The sequence below is a fragment of the Zootermopsis nevadensis genome, unplaced genomic scaffold (genome assembly GCF_977971745.1).
Source record: "Zootermopsis nevadensis isolate Lab colony 2312 unplaced genomic scaffold, Znev_1.0 Znev_ptg000011l, whole genome shotgun sequence".
Classification (NCBI taxonomy): Eukaryota; Metazoa; Arthropoda; class Insecta; order Blattodea; family Termopsidae; genus Zootermopsis; species Zootermopsis nevadensis.
In genome coordinates, this window is record NW_028259143.1 from 13064782 (window position 1) to 13083821 (window position 19040).

The window sequence follows — 19040 nt, forward strand, 5'->3', positions numbered from 1 at the left end:
TTTGTATAGGAGGCCTTGGACTCAGACTGTGTCGAAGGCTTTGGCCACGTCCAGGAAAACCGCGCCGGTTAGCCGCTTCTCATCAAGGTTTCTGTTGACCCTTTCGACGAGGCGAGCCAGCTGTAACGACGAGCTGTGTCTGGGTCGAAACCCAAACTGCTCATCGCGCAGCAGCCCGCGTTCGCTGACCTCGTGTAGGACCCTCTTTAGGAGGATCTTCTCGCAGAGTTTGCCGACCGTGTCGAGAAGACTGATGGGTCTATAGGAAGAAGGTAGCGTAGGGTCCTTCCCCGGTTTCAGTATGGACACCACGCGAGCGTGTTTCCATGCCGAGGGGAAGTGTTGCCTGCGGAGGACCGCGTTGAACACTTTCGTGAGAAAGGTTACCGCGCGTCGTGGGAGATGTCTCAGGACCCTGTTCGGTATACCGTTGGGGCCCGGAGCCTTGCCAAGCTTGAGTCTCTTGATGGCCTGGGCGACCTCCGAGGGACTGGTTAATTTCGGTTCATTTGCGGGGGCATACTCGTATGCTCGCATCGCCTCGTTAACCATGTCAATTGCAGCCGGGTCCGACGGGTTGTCTACCGGCTGGAAGTGGACCTCAAGGCTGTCGGCCAGGGCTTCTGCCTTCTCGGGGTTCGAGAGAGCCAGTCCTCCCGGCACTAACAAGGGGGCGACGGAGTGGGGACTCGCATCACCCGCTTGGTCATCTTCCAAAGCGACTGGTCCTCGCAGTCCAATAATATATGCTATAATCTTGCAGCACAATATGAGTGCATCCATTGTGTAGCGTCTTTTCAGGATGGCAGACGTGTGTGTTTAACTTTCAGTTGGAACAATGTTTTCTTTCATCTGTATTAAATTTCATATTATTTAATGTTACTCTGCAAGAACCATTTTTCTTGTGAATTCTTGCTGCTATACAGGACATGGAATACAAAACACAAAATCTAATCACAGTCTGAAGTATTCCGGTTAAGGTGCATTATAATGTGCAGAATTGCCCTTTCGCACATTGTCCATCTTCTGAATTATTAAATACTAAGACCACATTGTCTGGAAGCTGAATTCTGCTCATATCTTCCTGTAATGAAGAGGGAGGATATACAGTAGGGCACCGCTTATATGGCGGGTTAGGGACCAGACCCCCGCCGAAAAGCGAAAATCGCCGAAAAGCGGATCTTTGCCTTTTTTCAATTGAAAATGCATGTCAAAGCCTACTAAGATGTTTACACTATCATATAGTAAGTGCACAATAGCGCTAGGCCTAAGAAAACGATATGAAAGTAAAATGAATATCAGTAATACACACATTGTCCTCAGCTTATAGTGATTGGTGAATATAAATTTGAAAATTGATGTGCTTATAGTAGGAAGGATGAAGGAGATGGCACATCTTCATCATCTGACTCTTCAACGAATCTTATTCGTTTTGGTGATGGTTCGGAAGCTCTTGCAGGGGTTTGTGTTGCTGATGAAGTTGAAATTTCTGCAGTTGAAGATGGGGCTGGTGCTTTCTTAAATTTGATAACAATGAGCTTTGCCTCATAGAATATTGTTTCCTTTCCCTTAGTATTTCCTTATAGCATGCAATACTATTTAGAAGAGTAGCATTGACTTTAGAACTTCTATCGAAATTTGGGTCTATTCTCTTAAAACCTGCTATTCCAATTTCTATGTGGTTGATATATTCTTGCAATTCCTTGGTTGTCATTTCTCTCGAGACATCAGAATTATCATCAAGATGAGACTCCTCTTCTTGAAAAATCCTCCTTTGCTCTTCAAGCAGAAGAAGATCTTCATCAGATAAGGGCTGATCATGAGACCTAAGCAATTCTGCCACATCCTCAGGATCGACTTCCAACTCCCTTGCCATTTACACAACATTTGAAGTCACTTCCTCCACTGGATTTGCAAACCCTTCAAAATTGTCCATAAGTTCTGGAATTAGTTTCTTCCAAACGCCTGTAAGAGTACTTTATTTAACTTCATCCCATGCATCTCTAATAGCTTTTATACCATCTAGAATGGTGAAACCTTTCCAAAATGCTTTTAATTTCTTTTCTTTTGATACTGCTGATGTATCACTGTCCAAGACATTTATAGCCTTAGTGAAATTCCTCCTTATATAATGCATTTTAAAGTTAGCAATTAGACCTTGGTCCATAGGCTGCACTAATGAAGTTGTATTTGCAGGCAGGAAAACAACATGTATCTCAGGATACATGCCAATCAGAGCTCTAGGATGTCCTGGGGCATTATCAAAAAGAAGTAAAATCTTTCCTTGCAGTAAGCTTCAACTGTAGGCGTAAAATAGTCTGTGAACCAAGTTGTAAAAAGATTACCAATCATCCATCCTTTGGCAATGGATTTATAGTAAACTGGTAGGCTAGATTTTGCATAATTCTTTAGTGCCCTAGGATTCTCGGCGTGATAAATGAGCATAGGCTTCAACTTACAATCACCAGCTGCATTAGCCCCTAACAATAGTGTTAGCCTGTCTTTTGCAGCTTTGAATCCAGGCATTGACTTCTCTTCTTTGGCAATGTAAGTCCTGGATGGCACCTTTTTCCAAATGATGCTAAATTAGCAGAAGAAAAGAAGACATTAGCTAACGGTTGGTCATCAGTGATCATTTAAATATTCTGCCACATAATAATGCTGACTTACTAACCATATTATGAAATCTCGATACTCTGTCCTTCCTTCCCCTTTTTTGCCCCTCAAAAAATTCCTTCTTGATACTCTGTTATATTATAATTTATTAGAGATTGTCACAATTTAAAATGTTTAGAATCTTTGACATAAGTTTTATTTGGTCACATCCCTAACTTTTGGCTGCTGCGAGCCTACCACCAAGACAATATTAGAATGGATCTCAGAGAAATGTGTTCTAAAGATGTTAATAAGGTTACACTCTCTGGTTCAGATCCTGTGACCTTGGCGATGAACCTTCATATTCCATAAAGACAAGAAGTTTCTTGGCCAGCTAAGTAACTGTTAGTTCCTCCTGAGAGACGCTTTTCCAGATTCTAAAAGTGTGTTTACTTTTCTTTACAGAGGAGCTGGACAACCTAGCCAGAAAAGCAGGAGCCACACTGAACCATGATCAGTTCTTCTGTTGCATTCATGTATAGCGACTTTACTCCCATTTCTATATAGAATATAAATGTATTTCAAAGTGTGAAATATAAATGCCACTAATTTGTTTCATAGTGTAAAGCTGCAATATAGTTCATATTTCTAGATGGCTTTAACAGCCGCACTTGTTTCTTAATATTTATTCTTTTTGCAAGAAAATAAAAGTATATTATTTGTGGTTTTTAATTATATTTCTAGACTTTGAAACAAGCGCATGTGTAAGTACTGTGTTCTTTACATTTTTAGCATATTTTGCTTCCTCAAGGGAAAGTGTATATTTATGAGATTACCATACTTTGTGTGTGTGTGTGTCTCCTGCCTATTCAGCATTTGAAACAGTTAACCAAATTTCATATAATATGATACAAGTATTATGCAAGTGGAAGCCGACATCGTACTTTTCAGTCTCGATGAAGATAGACTAAATGTAAGACGAAAATAATTAAATGTTAAAATTAATAGTTTACTGTATTCTGGGATGTTACACTGTATAATCTAGTAGAAGTTTAATGATGTTTGAGAGATCCTTCCTGCCCCATCACCTGGAGATGGAGACAGTAAACACCTCCGGAACATTAATAAATTCCTATCATACATCATCGCAAAAGACAGTTGTCATCACATCTTTCCAAAAGAGGGTGGCTAAGACATTTCTGACAGCCTCCTGATGAATAAATAGGGCCTTATCTTTAGTTAGAAAGATGTACTGAGTGTAAAGCTGATAACCTAACCATCTGTAAGCTAAAATTTGCCTTTACCAATGTGACCATTTTCACATTTGGCGCGCATAGAGTTAAACACCATTTTGTAAGAAGCAATATATATCGACTCTGGTTTATCGAAACAAACCATCACAGCATGTGTAGACTGCTGCCATCTTCAGCAAATTCTTTGAATTATATTTACACGTGGTGACGTCTAACTCCGGCGTTGCCAGTTGTTTAAAGACATTTTAAACGGAAGTCAGCCTTAATGTGGTATTATATTCAGCGTAGCTCATTATTAGACCGAGAATTCCTACACGTAATCGCGTTGCTTTCTTAATTTCCGATGCATAGGGTTATTGTATGTGTCATGGCTGTGGTCATATTTGCCACATGTCGCGTTCATCCCATTCTCCTCGTCTTGATAATCCAAATACTATATGGCGAAGAGTAAAATTATGAAGCTCCTCTTCACGTAATTTTTTTCCTCTATCCTCCTGACATACCTTACCTCCCGAGTCCAAATATTCTTTTGAGCACGCTGTTCTCAAACACCCTCGGTCAGAAAACAACTTTCAGTTTCAGGGATAAGCCACGTCGAAGAAAGATAATTATCAAACGCTTCGGCAAACATTTCAGTTGCCATCTTAGAGAGACTATGTGTTGGTTCGGACTTCTTTCCCCCAAATGCATCGTTTGCCGAAACATTGGATAATTTTAAACATTCGTCGTGTGTCGCCCCCGAAAACCTACTGTCGAGAATTACACACAATCTGTTATCTTTCCTGGATTTGAGAGAACAAGTTTAATACCCATACAAAACTACAGGTAAAATTGTAGTTTTGTGTATTTTTTCTTTCTTTATATTTTTAGACAGCAGGCGGGAAGACGACATTTCAAAATTAAGCTGTCCCCGAATTTTATTTATTTTTAGCGTTCTCATATTTCCTTATTGCCGTTCCCAAATATTCTAATTTTGTCGCATTTTCGAAGGATTCTTTCCTTCTCTCAGTACTTCAAAGCATCTGTTCCAAATAAGCCTTAGCTTGCCTTTCTCATACTACATCTCGTCCACTTTCTCATTGCCATACATGGAAAGTTGTTCGCAAGAAGGGAATTTTCTTTTTACCACACTCAAGATTGGGTCACGAAGTACGATACGCATATTTCTCATATTAAGACAGAAATCGGCTACCAGATGCTGTTTCAAAAGCCGAAATCATCCTACATACACATAATTTGTCTGTGTTCCTGAAGACAGAGGCACGAAGTCCCTTCGAAATGTCCGTAATGTTGTTAGGACCCAAAAGGGCAAACAATTGCATGTATTTCCATACGTTAATTTTATTTCTTAAATTCTTCACGAATATCGTACCTTCACTATCTTCTTCCTTCATACCAAATTCGTAAACACGCGTTTTATTGCTGTAAAATTAATGGGGGTTACAATTTACAGACTTATATATGACATTAGAAACCAAATCTTTCGGACTCTGAGCGTGATGGTCTTACAACAGGCCTACGTATTCCTGTTGTCATTTGTATGATAGTGAGGCTGTGCCACAAACATTCTGTGGGGAGTGTACTTGAACAGACATCTGCAGCCAGGAGAGTCGATCGATAATGCTGGCTCAAAGCTAAAGCAAACCTGTGAACTCATATTAGAAGTGAACGCGTTTAATAAACTAGTAAAAATTACGTTTGACTTATGCCCTTCTTATCGATCACCTGATATTATTGTCCCAGTACTGACTAGAACACCGTGTAGTGTCTGACTATAGACAAAAGCTTTGTTCCGAGGTTATAAACTACGCTGTATCAACTGAGTTGTTTATTCACAACAGGCACCAAGTCATTTGATTCAAGTGTTCATCAGAGTTTTAATGAAGGTCTTTCATCTTAACTGGTTCACCCCACAGAAGAAAATTCTTGGCAATTTTAAGTATTTATGAGATATTACTCAGAACTACAGTTAACGCGAAAATACGGACGTCTGACGAACGATTGAAAAATCCTGCTTTGGTTCGACTCGTAGTTTAGAGCCCCGTTATCCTGACTGATATCTGTGGTTTACATCAGTCCCTCCAAGTAAATCTTAGATTGCACCATATAATAATAGACCACTACTGTTTTTTTCAACAACTTCTTTGTGGTTGGCGCACTAGCTGAGTTTGAGACCGTTCACTCCACTCAGAGGAAGCAATTTTATGGCTTCAGAGGTTTCTTAAATAACGGCGTCAAGTTGAAGGACCTGATGTTCAGAAAGACACAGGAACACTTCGAGAGAAACAGAGCGTGAAGGGCAAACCACCGTGAATTTATATTTGCTTCACGCCATCTTCTCGTCTGAAAGTCCATTACCGCGTTCACGAGACCTGGTCCCCCAATCTTTGACCAAATAAATCCAGTTAAAATCCTTCCATCCGATTTTTCTGAGGTTCATTTTAATATTATCCTCACTTTTGCGCTGAACGTGACCGTACTTCTTCAGAATGCCGTGTTTTGTGCCAGTGGGCCGGGCACAAGGCTTGATAGTTTAAACGCCGTAGGCGTTAGCACGCTTGTCGCTCCTCAACGGCCTTCTTTCTAGCATTGCCCCGAAATCCTTGTAGGGTGGCGGCGTAGGAGAACAGCTTCTGACGTCATCAGCACGCCGGTTACCATATTTGGTCCGAATCTCACTGAGTCATGCCACATTGTTGATTTCCCTCTGAGACGACGGAAAATGTAAGTATTGGCCTCCAAGTGGTAATTATCCGTGGCTCAGAGCTTTGAGGTGTGCCTTGGAAGTGTGGTTCGCGGACCCATTGTGGCTAGAGGAAGTAAAACGTATCAGGGGGTTAGACGGGGTGTGAGGTAGTGAAATCAAAACATTTCTTTCCCAAGGCCACTCGTTAAAAGGACAACGGCGTCTACATTGAAACTCTATTTGTTGAAACAAAAATATTACCGCCAGTCATGTGACTGACCGAGGCTTTCTTGGGGAGCCAACATCAAAGACGTCTCAATGACACGGCCGCAGGATGTGGATTGAATTGAGTGTCTCAGGGTGCGGTCTTGTGTCAGGTTGTTGTGGACGCAATAATTAACCTAAGATTTTCATAAACGGAGGGGAATTTGTAATCCAGCTGAGTGACTGTTAGCGTACCTCGCATCCGGTTCTGTTTGTGGAGTTATTTTAAAGAGGGCCCATAATTCCGGCCCTGGGTCATGGCCCGCACGAAGATGACGTTGAACCCGTCCATGCGACTGTAGTACGCTGCCGTGTTCTATTTATAACGCAGACTTCAGCATCCCGAAGGGCTGTTTCCCTTCTGTAATCACAAGTTCGGTGACGTATTTTTAACACCTATACCTGATGGCTATTCATGGTTACATTCCCATGTCTTTTGAGGTATATAACGTATGCAGTTAAAATAGCGTCGTTGAAAACGTAGACCTAGATGGTTAGTGTACAACGACGCATACTTGAAGGACGTTTGTTAGATCCAAAAGCCTTCCCTACGACAACGTGACAAAAGGTGGAAAATAATTTTTTTTAAATTACCAGTATTTATGCCAGAAGTGAACCTGATATGTGAATATAAAAAAATGTTTTTTTCCTAAATTGATTTTGTAATCAACCCTAAAAATAAGATGTTGTTTCAACGCCGGTCATTGAAATTTATCGACTCCAGGATCAGTGGTATCACAGCGCCATCGAAACTGACAGTCGGTTTGCGTGATAAGTCTTACAGTAATAATAACTCCTGATTTCATAATTACAGAACGGATGACGTGACGAAGGCTGGAGGAAGTTGACAGTTGATTTCTTGACAAGGCCACGTCAGAATTCTCAGTATTTTGTTAAACTGTTCAAGATCAAATGAAGCACAAATGAAGAACTTAATTTGTACTTTTCTATACTCGGCGAGATGAGATGAACCTTTAAGTTCCTTCATAGCAGGGAATTTGACTGGCTTCTCAAGGACTCCACAGAATGTAGGCTCACTGAAAGCTTTTATCCACACACTCGCCTTGGCCTAGGTGTAGAAACCCACACATCGTGTTCTTGTTAGCCCACATCTCAAGTCACACACCAAGTAAAGCAGCGACTACCAGCTTGTTTCGTGGGGTAAAAAACATTCAGACGTAACCATGTTTGAAACGAACGTTTCATGCTGCTACGTAAGTGGCGTAGATTCTTTAACATTAAGCAGGATCTCGCAGAAATAGGATGTGAGGTCAACATGGGACTCCATCAAATTCGGATAATTTCTTAGTTAGCTGAGCAACTGTCAGATTTTCAAGGACTCTGCTCTGTGGAGTTAGTTTTGACCCTGAATCTGTACGAGTAACTGGCAACTTTTATGTCTCGTAATTCATGGTCGAATGGGTGGATGGTTATGAAAGGTTCAATTGAGAGGTATAAGCCATTTGAAACATCGAAATGATACAGAACTGAAATCGGCCATGTCAGAACAGTGTTCATGATCATGAATGTAGCCACAGCAAATTTTAACTGAAGACCGGCTGTCCTACTCAGCATTTTTACGAAACCAAAATATTTGTAAAACATCTCCAAATGAAGATAATTTAAAAGCTAATACGACAGCAGTAACAGAACTACGAAATGATTCTATATTTGTTTATGGAAATGGCTTATGCTTTTTTAGTTACACTTCATTTTTCCTGTAATTTCAAATTATTGCACGCATAATTTCAATTACAGTGGTATTTATGCAGTCTGTCCGCAACGGATGGCTCAAATTCTGACATGCTGGGGAAATTTTTGATTCAAAATCGCACCATTAAATTATGCAAACAGCAATATTATTGATCAGAGGCATCCTATTGTGTGATGGTTCAACCAGACAACACAAAAATCTGCCCACACACCTGAACATGGTACTCACTAGACCGAAACATGCAGTGGACAAAATGAAAGCATGCATTTGGAAACAAAGATTACTGTTGTGTGGGCGGATACTGTATCATTGGTTCAAACAACAAAATATGTCATTTGTGATTAACGGCGTACCGTGATCACAACTTTGAAAGGCATAATCAATAAATGTTTAACATACAGAGTATGAAAAGTAATATGTATAGTGGAAATGCATGTTACTCCCGTTTAATCTGCGTTAAAATGTGGTAGAGATTACGGCATGAACTCCACAATATGATGAGCGTTTCATTTCCCCCTCCGTTCCAACGGCGACAGGCCTTTCCGGCAACTTACCCCACCCCAAATACCGTATTTTAAGTAAAGCCGTTTCAAATAAATAAATATTTTGCTTGATGTTTCTTTTTAAAATGAATTGTTTCATAATAGATTATGGCTTTATTAATACTATACTTTAATCGTTTATAGATTAAATTACTGTACAAATTATTCCTGTTTAAATTCGACAATAAGGTGGCGTGTCGTGGAGAACCGCACCCGTATGACATCACATACCCATTGGAGAACCAATGAGATGTTTGCATTCTGTGAAGCCAGCAGTTCTATATATTAGCAAGTGACAGCTACGTTGGTATTCAGTGTCCGTTTGGAGAAGCGTCCTTGCTTGGTTCTCACAAACAACATCGAATATTTAAGACTGTTTTCTTGTTATAAGTCATCAAATTATCTACTAGAATGGTGAGTCGCTCATTTCAGATATTTTCAGGAAGTAATTTTCGTTGTGTTTGATTACAATGTTTTTCACGAATGGAATGTGCTACCTCTGCAAAATGCGTTATTGTGATTAATCAAATGTAAGTTCTGGCATCGAATTAGTGCGAAAGTAATATGAATTTTTAATTTTGTGTGATACGTTTATCATATAACCTAAATTTAACTACTTTTGCTTCTACGTGGCAGTTGCTGCATGTCGGCAATGCAGGAACTATTGCTACTGAGTATTCAATCTCTTTTTGCTGAGGCTTGAAAGTTGAGTCTGGAATTAATTTGTTATAAACTTGGAACGATCAGTGAGTTTATGTATTAAATGAGTTTCCAATGTTGCTAAGAAGGGATTTTTGTGACCAGTGGTGCGTCCGTTGTATATATTTGTACATGCATTGATGTGGCGTTGTCTGAAGAATCACTACTTCCATATGTGTGGGTTTTGAACTGTGGCTCTAAAACATTTCTGAAATTCATAAGGTACTGTAATTTGATGTTTCACTTATTAGCATATGAAATGTCAGGATTTTTCAATTTCTTCTCATGTGACAGGGTAGTCTGAAGTAGTGTTATGTTTCAGCGTGAGTGTATTTCAATTCATGTTGGGCAAGCCGGTGTGCAGATTGGAAATGCATGTTGGGAGTTGTACTGCCTGGAACATGGTATTCAGCCTGATGGTCAAATGCCATCTGACAAGACTCTGGGAGGTGGTGATGACAGCTTCAACACATTCTTCAGTGAAACTGGTGCAGGAAAGCATGTACCAAGGGCAGTGTTTGTGGACCTGGAGCCCACAGTAGTAGGTATGTACATTTGAAATCTTACAAGTGAATTAAAGGAGCATCCCATTTAATTGTATTGGGAAATGCTTGTTGAAATGTAGCAAAGTATAATGTTGATGTTGGACGTTGACTGATGTGTTCACAGATGAAGTACGGACTGGCACATACCGACAGCTATTCCACCCTGAGCAGCTGATTACTGGAAAGGAAGATGCTGCCAACAACTATGCCCGAGGTCACTACACCATAGGCAAGGAGATTGTGGACGTTGTTCTGGACCGCATCAGAAAGCTGGCCGACCAGTGCACTGGTCTTCAGGGTTTCCTGATATTCCATTCGTTTGGTGGGGGCACTGGCTCTGGCTTTACATCTCTGCTTATGGAAAGGCTGTCAGTTGACTATGGAAAGAAGAGTAAGCTTGAATTTGCAATCTACCCCGCCCCTCAGGTTTCAACTGCTGTTGTTGAGCCCTACAACTCCATCCTCACCACCCATACCACGCTTGAACATTCTGACTGTGCTTTCATGGTTGACAATGAAGCCATTTATGACATATGCCGACGTAACCTGGATATTGAACGCCCCACCTACACCAACCTGAACCGGCTGATTGGCCAGATTGTATCCTCGATTACTGCTTCTCTCCGGTTCGATGGCGCTCTGAATGTTGACCTGACTGAATTCCAAACTAACTTGGTGCCCTACCCCCGCATCCACTTCCCTCTGGTTACCTATGCCCCCGTCATCTCAGCTGAGAAGGCATACCATGAGCAACTTTCCGTAGCTGAAATCACAAATGCCTGTTTCGAGCCTGCCAACCAGATGGTAAAATGTGACCCAAGACATGGAAAGTACATGGCGTGCTGCATGCTGTACAGAGGGGACGTTGTTCCCAAGGACGTCAACGCTGCCATAGCTACCATCAAGACCAAACGCACGATTCAGTTCGTGGACTGGTGTCCAACTGGCTTCAAGGTTGGCATCAACTACCAACCACCAACTGTGGTTCCAGGAGGGGACCTGGCAAAGGTACAGCGTGCTGTGTGCATGTTGTCCAACACAACCGCCATTGCCGAAGCCTGGGCTCGCCTGGACCACAAGTTTGACCTCATGTATGCCAAGCGTGCCTTTGTTCACTGGTACGTGGGTGAGGGTATGGAAGAAGGCGAGTTCTCGGAAGCTCGCGAGGATCTCGCAGCCCTGGAGAAGGATTATGAGGAAGTAGGCATGGATTCTGTTGAAGGAGAAGGAGAGGGGGCTGAGGAGTACTAAATGTATACTCCAGTTTAAATTTGGATTGTCAATATTGGAAGAATTTTGTGTTCGTTTCATAATGTTGCAACCTGCACATCAGTGCTTGCTGATGTATTAAAATGAGTACATTTTGAAAGAATTTTTTTGTGCAATTTCTTTTACCTTCCATCCTTTTCTCTACTATCAAATTTTTCAAATTCTTGTACCAAATTTTTTTTTAACTGAAGCTGTGTTTTTGTCTTGCAAGTTAGTGGAAGTGATGGGTAAGAAATATAAAGTATTGGTTGGGATCCCTGAAGGAAGGAGGCCGCTGGAAGACCTTGGGAATATGGGAATCAATGGAGCAAACTGTAGCTGGCTCAGGATGGAGTTTGGCAGGCTTTTGTGAACATGAATCTTTTTGTTGCATAAATGCCATTTGACAAGTTTCCTCTGTTCAATTTGTATTGGTCATACTTGTGAAAAGAACATGGTAGGTGGAAAGCCAAGGGTAAGAAGTCTAAGATGGATGCAAGAAATGTACTGTGGTTAATGTCTGTTACTATAAAGGGACATGCTTCCTTTATCATGGCCAAACTAAGGCAAATGGTCAATTACAATTCAGAATTTTATCTGATCAATTTGAATACTCTAGTCCCTATAAAAGTGTGGTATTGCTAAAGAGTTATTAAGGTGTGAAGCTTTGTCTCAGGCAAAGGAAAGGTGGGTGAGGGTGCTATTTTTATAAACTTAATTTAAAGTTTCAACATAATACTGCTTGGCAGATTTTCTTTATTTCATGCATGTTTGAAATAACATTCACATGTTAAAACTGATAGTACACACTGAGATTTCAAAAAAATATTTGGGTATTTACAAAAATGAAGCATATACATGGATTATGATGGTTTGCTATTGCGCTTGATACGGTCTGATAACGTGAGTAAAATGGTGGACAACTTTAGCTGGTGCACCTTCAGCATATATAACGGTTCCAACAAAGTGTAGGTTTTGCATTCTGAATGTTCGTGACGCGTACAAACAATAGTTAACAGAGAAACTCGTGGAAGTTTGCTTCTGCTTTGGAACAAGTATGCACAGTGTCATATCTCTTTCGTATTTCCCACTAGAGCTGGTGGCTGACGATGACGTATCTGGACACAATGCAAGACAATTTCTACTTATATTAAAAAACAATGTGAAAAACACCAATTTCTATATTTATCTGACTAGAATATGAACTTCGTTTATCAGCAGAGTGGAAATAAAATTTCATTACTTGTTCAAAATGTATGAAGGTGGTTAGTTATGGCAGGATAAATATTTATTGACTAGAAATAACGTCTATGCCACAGGCAGGATTTGAACTGTAGACAAGAAGGATCACTCATGAATGTGAAAATATTTTTTAAATCATATGCAAGATTATGGTAGGTCATTCATTACCTGGGAGCTCCAGAGCCCATTTCTGAGGTGCACCATCTGTGAGTGTTAGGCCATCATCTAGTGCGATTGATAGATACAGGCTGATTTCCCCACCAGCTGAACTGATTGTTAGATCTGTTGGTAGCACTGTACCAGACTTCTTACTTTTCACCTGTTTGAGCTCTTGTGGCAGGAATATTTCCAGCTGCAACAAACCATCTCATAACACCATCCTTCACCTGCTCACTATAAATAATGTACAATTTATATTCTGTCCCAATTCACCATGAGTATCATAAAATTGTTGAAAGTGGCTCAACACTTCTGACTTGTATCACAGAGATGCTCAGCTGAATTTCATGACATCTTTTCATTGGTTTCCCCCCTAAATTTCCAGACATCACCATTAAATATGGCAAGACTGCTCCTTTTTGATCCACTCAACTTCACTGAACAGAGCCAACCTTTAATATCATTTGACATTAAATAATCATTGCATTTGATACAACAGTTGTTAAATAACCTCTTAACTCATCCAGTAACAAACAAATTAAATATGTTTACTGTTAGAAATCAGGACACTAACATATGATAGCTGCAACAAATTAACAAATCTATAAAGCTAAGACTGATAAGGTTCGGAATTACAAATATTAACGACTTAAATGTGCCAAATTATCTCCAGAAAACAGTAAGAGGAATATTGCAGCAGGTGTGCAATGCAGGAGACAATGGTAATGTGTGATCAAACAGTTGTTCGTGATTTTTATAATAATTCATTGTAGTCTTCACAAACTTGAACACATCCCTTATGTGTCCCTCACCTACTAATAACAACAGCACCTCTCCATTTGGGGCTGCGAATAAATCATAAGAAACTTAATTATTTTATATTCTGAAGTTCTGCAAATTTTACTTTGTAAAACCAAAGAACAACATGCTTCCTAAAGTTCACTTTGTATGTATGGACAGAGTAGTATAAAACAAAAAGTTATAGTAATGCCAATAATCATTTGCACATAATTTCTGTTAACATAAATATTCAGTACCTGAAAACTGACAGATATAACATCATAAAGATTTAATTTTGAAAATATATAATCTGTTTTCATGAAAAATTTACAGGCACATTTGTCTTGTACCCATTTTACATTGCCAAGTCAAAATGCTTCTTCACTAACAAATACTGAATTTGCCTGCCAAGTAATTCTTTCAAGCTACAGTGGTGTAGCCAAGGGCTCCATGAATAACATTTGGTCATGAAACAAAATCCACATCTCCGTTCATTCATACTGAAGCTGAAGATGTGTTTTCGACCAGTCTCTGTTATGTCATCTGTGACTTTTGGCAAAATTGTCGAACTTCAGACAAATAATAAGGAAAAAATATCAGAGACCTGTACAGAGGCATTAATAACTTTAAGAAAGGATATCAACCCCAGACCAATTTGGTAAAGGATGATAGTGGCAATTTGCTTGCAGATCCAATAAAAATTGTGAATAGGTGGAAAAATTTCTTTAGCGAGCTATTATATGTTCATGAGACTGGTGATATTAGACAGATTAAAATACATACAGCTGAACTGTTGGTGCCAGAACCTAGTTTAGATGAAGTTGAAAAGTTATAAATCTCCAGGTATTGATCAGATTCCAGCAGAATTAATTAAATCCAGTGGCAAAAGGTTGCATATGAGGATCCATAAGCTTATTCAGTTAATTTGGGATAAGGAAGAGATGCCACAAGAATGGAAGGAATCCATAATTATTCCTATTCATAAGAAGGGGGACAAGACTGAGTGTGGTAATTACCGAAGAATTTCGCTGCTATCAACCTCATACAAAATTCTATCCAACATTCTTTTAGCAGGATTAACCCCACATGCGAATGAAATTATTGGGGATCATCAGTGTGGGTTCAGACGAAACAGATCAACGACTGATCAGATCTTTTGCAGTCGTCAGATACTAGAGAAAAAATGGGAGTTCAGTGGGACCGTACATCAGTTATTTATAGATTTAAAAAAAGCCTATGACTCTGTGAAGAGAGAAGTGTTATATAATATTCTTATTGAATTTGGTATACCAAAGAAGCTAGCGAGTCTAATAAAAATGTGCTTAAATGAAACCTGCAGCAAAATTCGAGTAGGTAAATATGTATCTGAGACATTCCTCATCAAGAACGGTCTAAAACAAGGAGATGCTTTGTCTCCTTTGCTCTTTAACTTTGCGCTAGAATATGTTATCAGGAAAGTCCAAGATAGGCAGGAGGGTTTGAAATTGAATGGGACACATCAGCTATTGGCATATGCTGATGATGTTAATTTATTGGGGGACGATATGAATACAATAAAGAGGAACGCAGAAGTTTTACTAGAAGTTAGTAGAAAGATGGGGCTAGAAGTATCTCGTCATCAGCAGACAGGCGGGCAAAATTATATTAGGGTAGCTAATAAGTCCTTTGAAAGGGTTACAAAGTTCAAATATCTGGGAACAACAATAACAAATCAAAATGACACTCATGAGGAAGTTAGGAGGAGATTAAATTCTGGAAATGCTTGCTACTTCTCAGTTCAAAATATTTTGTCTTCCCACCTGATTTCTAAGAACCTGAAAATTAAAGTATATAAAACAATAATTTTGCCTGTTGTTTTGTATGGGTGCGAAACATGGTCTCTCAGTCAGAGGGAGGAACACAGATTGCAGGTGTTTGAGAATTGGGTGTTGAGGAGGATATTTGGGCCTAGGAGAGAAGACGATGGGGCGTGGAGAAAACTGCATAATGTTGAGCTTAAAAATCTGTACTGCTCCCCCAGTATTGTAGGGTGATTAAGTTGAGAAGAATGAGATGGGGGGGGGCATGTAGCGCGCATGGATGGGACAAGAGGTGTGCACCAGGTGTTGGTCAGGAAACCTGAGAGGAAGAGACTGCTGGGGAGACCTAGACGTAGATGGGAGGATAATCTCAGGCGGGATCTATGGGAGATAGGAGTTGAAGGAGACTGGATTTTTTTGGCCCAGGACAGGGTCTGTTGGAGGGCTTTGGTTAATTCGGTGATGAACCTTTGGGTTCTCGGTAAGCCATCTAGTTAGTTAGTTAGTTACGTAATCCTAATGTACTGTACCTATGTGTTTCGGTTACATTGATTGTTGAACACTATTGTTGCTTATGAAGTGCAGCTTTCGGTTGTTGCTGAATAATTTCTTGCTTCCTCAGAAGCCTATCCAGGCATTGGAATAGATGAGTAGTTGTTCTTGTCAAATCCCTTCAATGTAAAAATTCGATCTGCACAGGAATATTCAAAGGAAATTTCATGCTCGTGGATTTGAACATGTAAATGAGGACTAAGGTCTCTTGCATGGAGTAATCGAGACATCGAAGTCGGTCAACATGTGTCTATTCAAACACAAAAACCTTTAATATTTCAATAAACTGATTAAGAACAATCCTATGATTATTAATTATCCCAACAACAATGTGAATGATCCCATCTTGAAATAATATAGCATTAAATAAAGTAATAAAAAATACATGAAGAATTCAAAACACTACACAAGGGAAACCTTTGACCTTGATGGTGCGAATGGAATCCGTAGCCTGAAATCGATGTATTCCAGTTGAGAAAACATTGTGTACAGTTGAGGCCTTTGTTTTCACAATGCCGTTATATTCGTCTCACAAAGCCCATTCAAACTGCTTTTTTTCCGCAGCAGATAGGGTGTGGGACCAAACCCCAAGCCACTTGATCAGAGAAAAAATAACTCACTGATAACATGAATGTTGCTTCAGCAAGAGGGATGGAGCTCAGAGCCTCTTCTACGCATCTCTATAAATTTTGTTATACAAAAGATAGGTAATGTGGCTCACAAAACACCACAAAGTCTGAAAAACTAGAACACATTGTCCTAGATCCAGTGTGTTCCTGAAGGATCAATCTAAAAATTAAATATAATTTTACCTGGCATTAATGTCTTTTTTTTTGATGTCAGACTGGGAATGTGACAGTTTGGAACAAAAAATGCACAACACGCCCAAAGCATAATTTGATATAAACAAAGAGCAACATGGGGTTTGCTGTTGCACATTACAAATCTACTGGCTTCTTGTCTAATGTATTTTTTAGTCTGCCTCATGGATACTTAGTCCAAGCACAAGTGATGTTTACATTATGCCCATCAAACTCAGCTGTCATAATTATGTAACTAAGCAATGCAACACCTAATTGGCTTGTGCACTTAACAGTAGCCACATCTGAAATGTCAGGAGCTGTGAATCATGTAATAGCATTCCATCATTATCACCTTCCTTGTATCTATATTTGTTGCTGATAACAACACTATTAAAGCTTGTATGTCCATGCTTATAACCCATCCCATCCATACTGTTAGATGAACTGACCCTTCATTACTCAACAGCTTCCTTTACTGCATCAGGCAATAAATGAATGGCACACTGATGAAATAGGAAGATGGCTGTCTTCTGGGTTGTAGGTCCTCACTGCCTCTTTCAATGAGCCCTGATGATGGAGGCAACAAGGCCCACTGAAATGTTGGCAAACTACTCTCAGACTACATGGTGCTACAATAAACCACCTAAATTGTATGGGTTCTAGTTCATGGTGTCATTGGGTCCTTTGCCAACCCCCATTCAAGAGTTGCTTGGAAATTGTGTAGCCAGATCAAGTGAATTACAAAAAGAATACAACTGTATTTTTACCCATAATATAAATCAAACCACATATACACACACAAGTAACACAGTTGTACATCAGCTTTACCCTTTATAACATAGCAGAGAGAAACATCATCATAATACTTAATTGTTTCTTCCTTCACAAATTTAACTAGAGCTGACTGTAAATGTGAAAAAAAGTACTCATACCTAATTGCAAAGAAGTACAAAAATCTCACATAACACTATTAACTAAATTTTAAAAAGAAAAATATTTCAGCTAATAAAAACGGCTAGTTGCATTGTTATGTGTTGTGGTCATGTCAAACTGGAGGACCTTTCGTGCAGCACCGTTGACAGCGAAAATGACATAATCTACATTTTTCAACATAACAAGGCAGTTTAAATGAAGATATAAGACGCTGTGTTAATTCCTTTATTGGACCAGAGTACGGAATATATATTGGTACTTCCAGTTTATATTCCTGTTTAGTAGTGCAAGTGTTGTGGTCATGTCAAACTGGAGCACCTTTCGTGCAGCACCGTTGACAACGAAAATGACATAATCTACATTTTTCAACATAACAAGGCAGTTTAAATGAAGATATAAGACGCTGTGTTAATTCTTTTATTGAACCAGAGTACGGAATATATATTGGTACTTCCGGACTATATTCCTGTTAAGTAATGAAAGTCGGGAACTGAAACACAAATGCCCTTTCAACTGCTTCTTGGTCAACTGTCATCATTACTTGTTATGATGCTAGCCGTGACTGTTTCGTTTTAATGCCAATACGCCCATTCACTTGCAAAGCTTCCAACAAACGATATTATTTTTACGAACCTTCTCGTGTGCATAGATTTTTACATTTTTAGTTGGCAAAGCTGAGCGATTTAGTGACTTTCGTAGTGTTGTAGTTGCTACATCTAAGCAAAATTTAGCGGTAGTTGGTGGTTGTAAAACTTGTGTTCAATTTACGTCGTATAAGAAACGAAGAGACGAATAATTGGATGTTGTGCTGTGTAGTCTCATTAAAACTGGCCGACGTTTCAGAGGTGCTTACTACTTTCACTAATGGGAGGGGATTGAAGGAAGCAAATTGATTGAGAGGCCCTTTTCTTGGACTTTCAGTCACATTTTTCTGTGAAGATAGATGTAATATGTCCCTCCAAAATGTTGATAACCACCTACAAGATTACATGACAACCCAAAAGACTGCAATCAGTCTGACCTTCCATTGCACCTTCCTTTCATGCTGCACCTCTTCACATAAGTAGTTAGTGAGAAATAACATACCCTGCTATGTGAGTGTCCACTGGTGGGCTGTTTCAAGTAGCAGCCAGTAAAGCTCAAATTGCTATGCTGATTGCCAACATCCGGAACGGATAGGCACTTTGAGAAGAAGAAGCTATGTGAGTCCTGTTGCAATGCATATA

At 39.7% G+C, this 19040-nt stretch overlaps 1 protein-coding gene and 1 long non-coding RNA gene across 7 annotated transcripts; one reads left to right on the plus strand and one right to left on the minus strand.

Moving 5' to 3' along the window:
* Positions 1-9305: 9305 nt before the first annotated feature.
* On the plus strand, positions 9306-11670 carry LOC110836360 (tubulin alpha-1 chain). 2 transcript variants are annotated; one of them, XM_022077470.2, is made up of 3 exons: positions 9306-9468; positions 10076-10298; positions 10423-11670. In XM_022077470.2, exons 1-3 carry the CDS (start codon positions 9466-9468, stop codon positions 11547-11549), a joined length of 1353 nt encoding a protein of 450 aa, XP_021933162.2. In that variant the 5' UTR covers positions 9306-9465; the 3' UTR covers positions 11550-11670. The 2 variants fall into 2 exon arrangements, with proteins under 2 accessions (XP_021933162.2, XP_087203517.1); XM_087347391.1 differs by lacking the exon at positions 9306-9468 and having other exon boundaries at positions 10067-10298.
* Positions 11671-12279: 609 nt separating this feature from the next.
* LOC110836362 (uncharacterized) lies at positions 12280-19038 on the minus strand. 5 transcript variants are annotated; one of them, XR_015534798.1, is made up of 5 exons: positions 18356-19038; positions 17331-17473; positions 16057-16217; positions 12957-13140; positions 12280-12664 (listed from the first exon to the last, which is right to left on the minus strand). It is a non-coding gene; the product is annotated as an uncharacterized LOC110836362 (long non-coding RNA). The 5 variants fall into 5 exon arrangements; XR_015534797.1 differs by having other exon boundaries at positions 17710-19038; XR_002545269.2 differs by lacking the exon at positions 17331-17473 and having other exon boundaries at positions 18356-19037.
* Between the last annotated feature and the right edge of the window lie 2 nt (positions 19039-19040).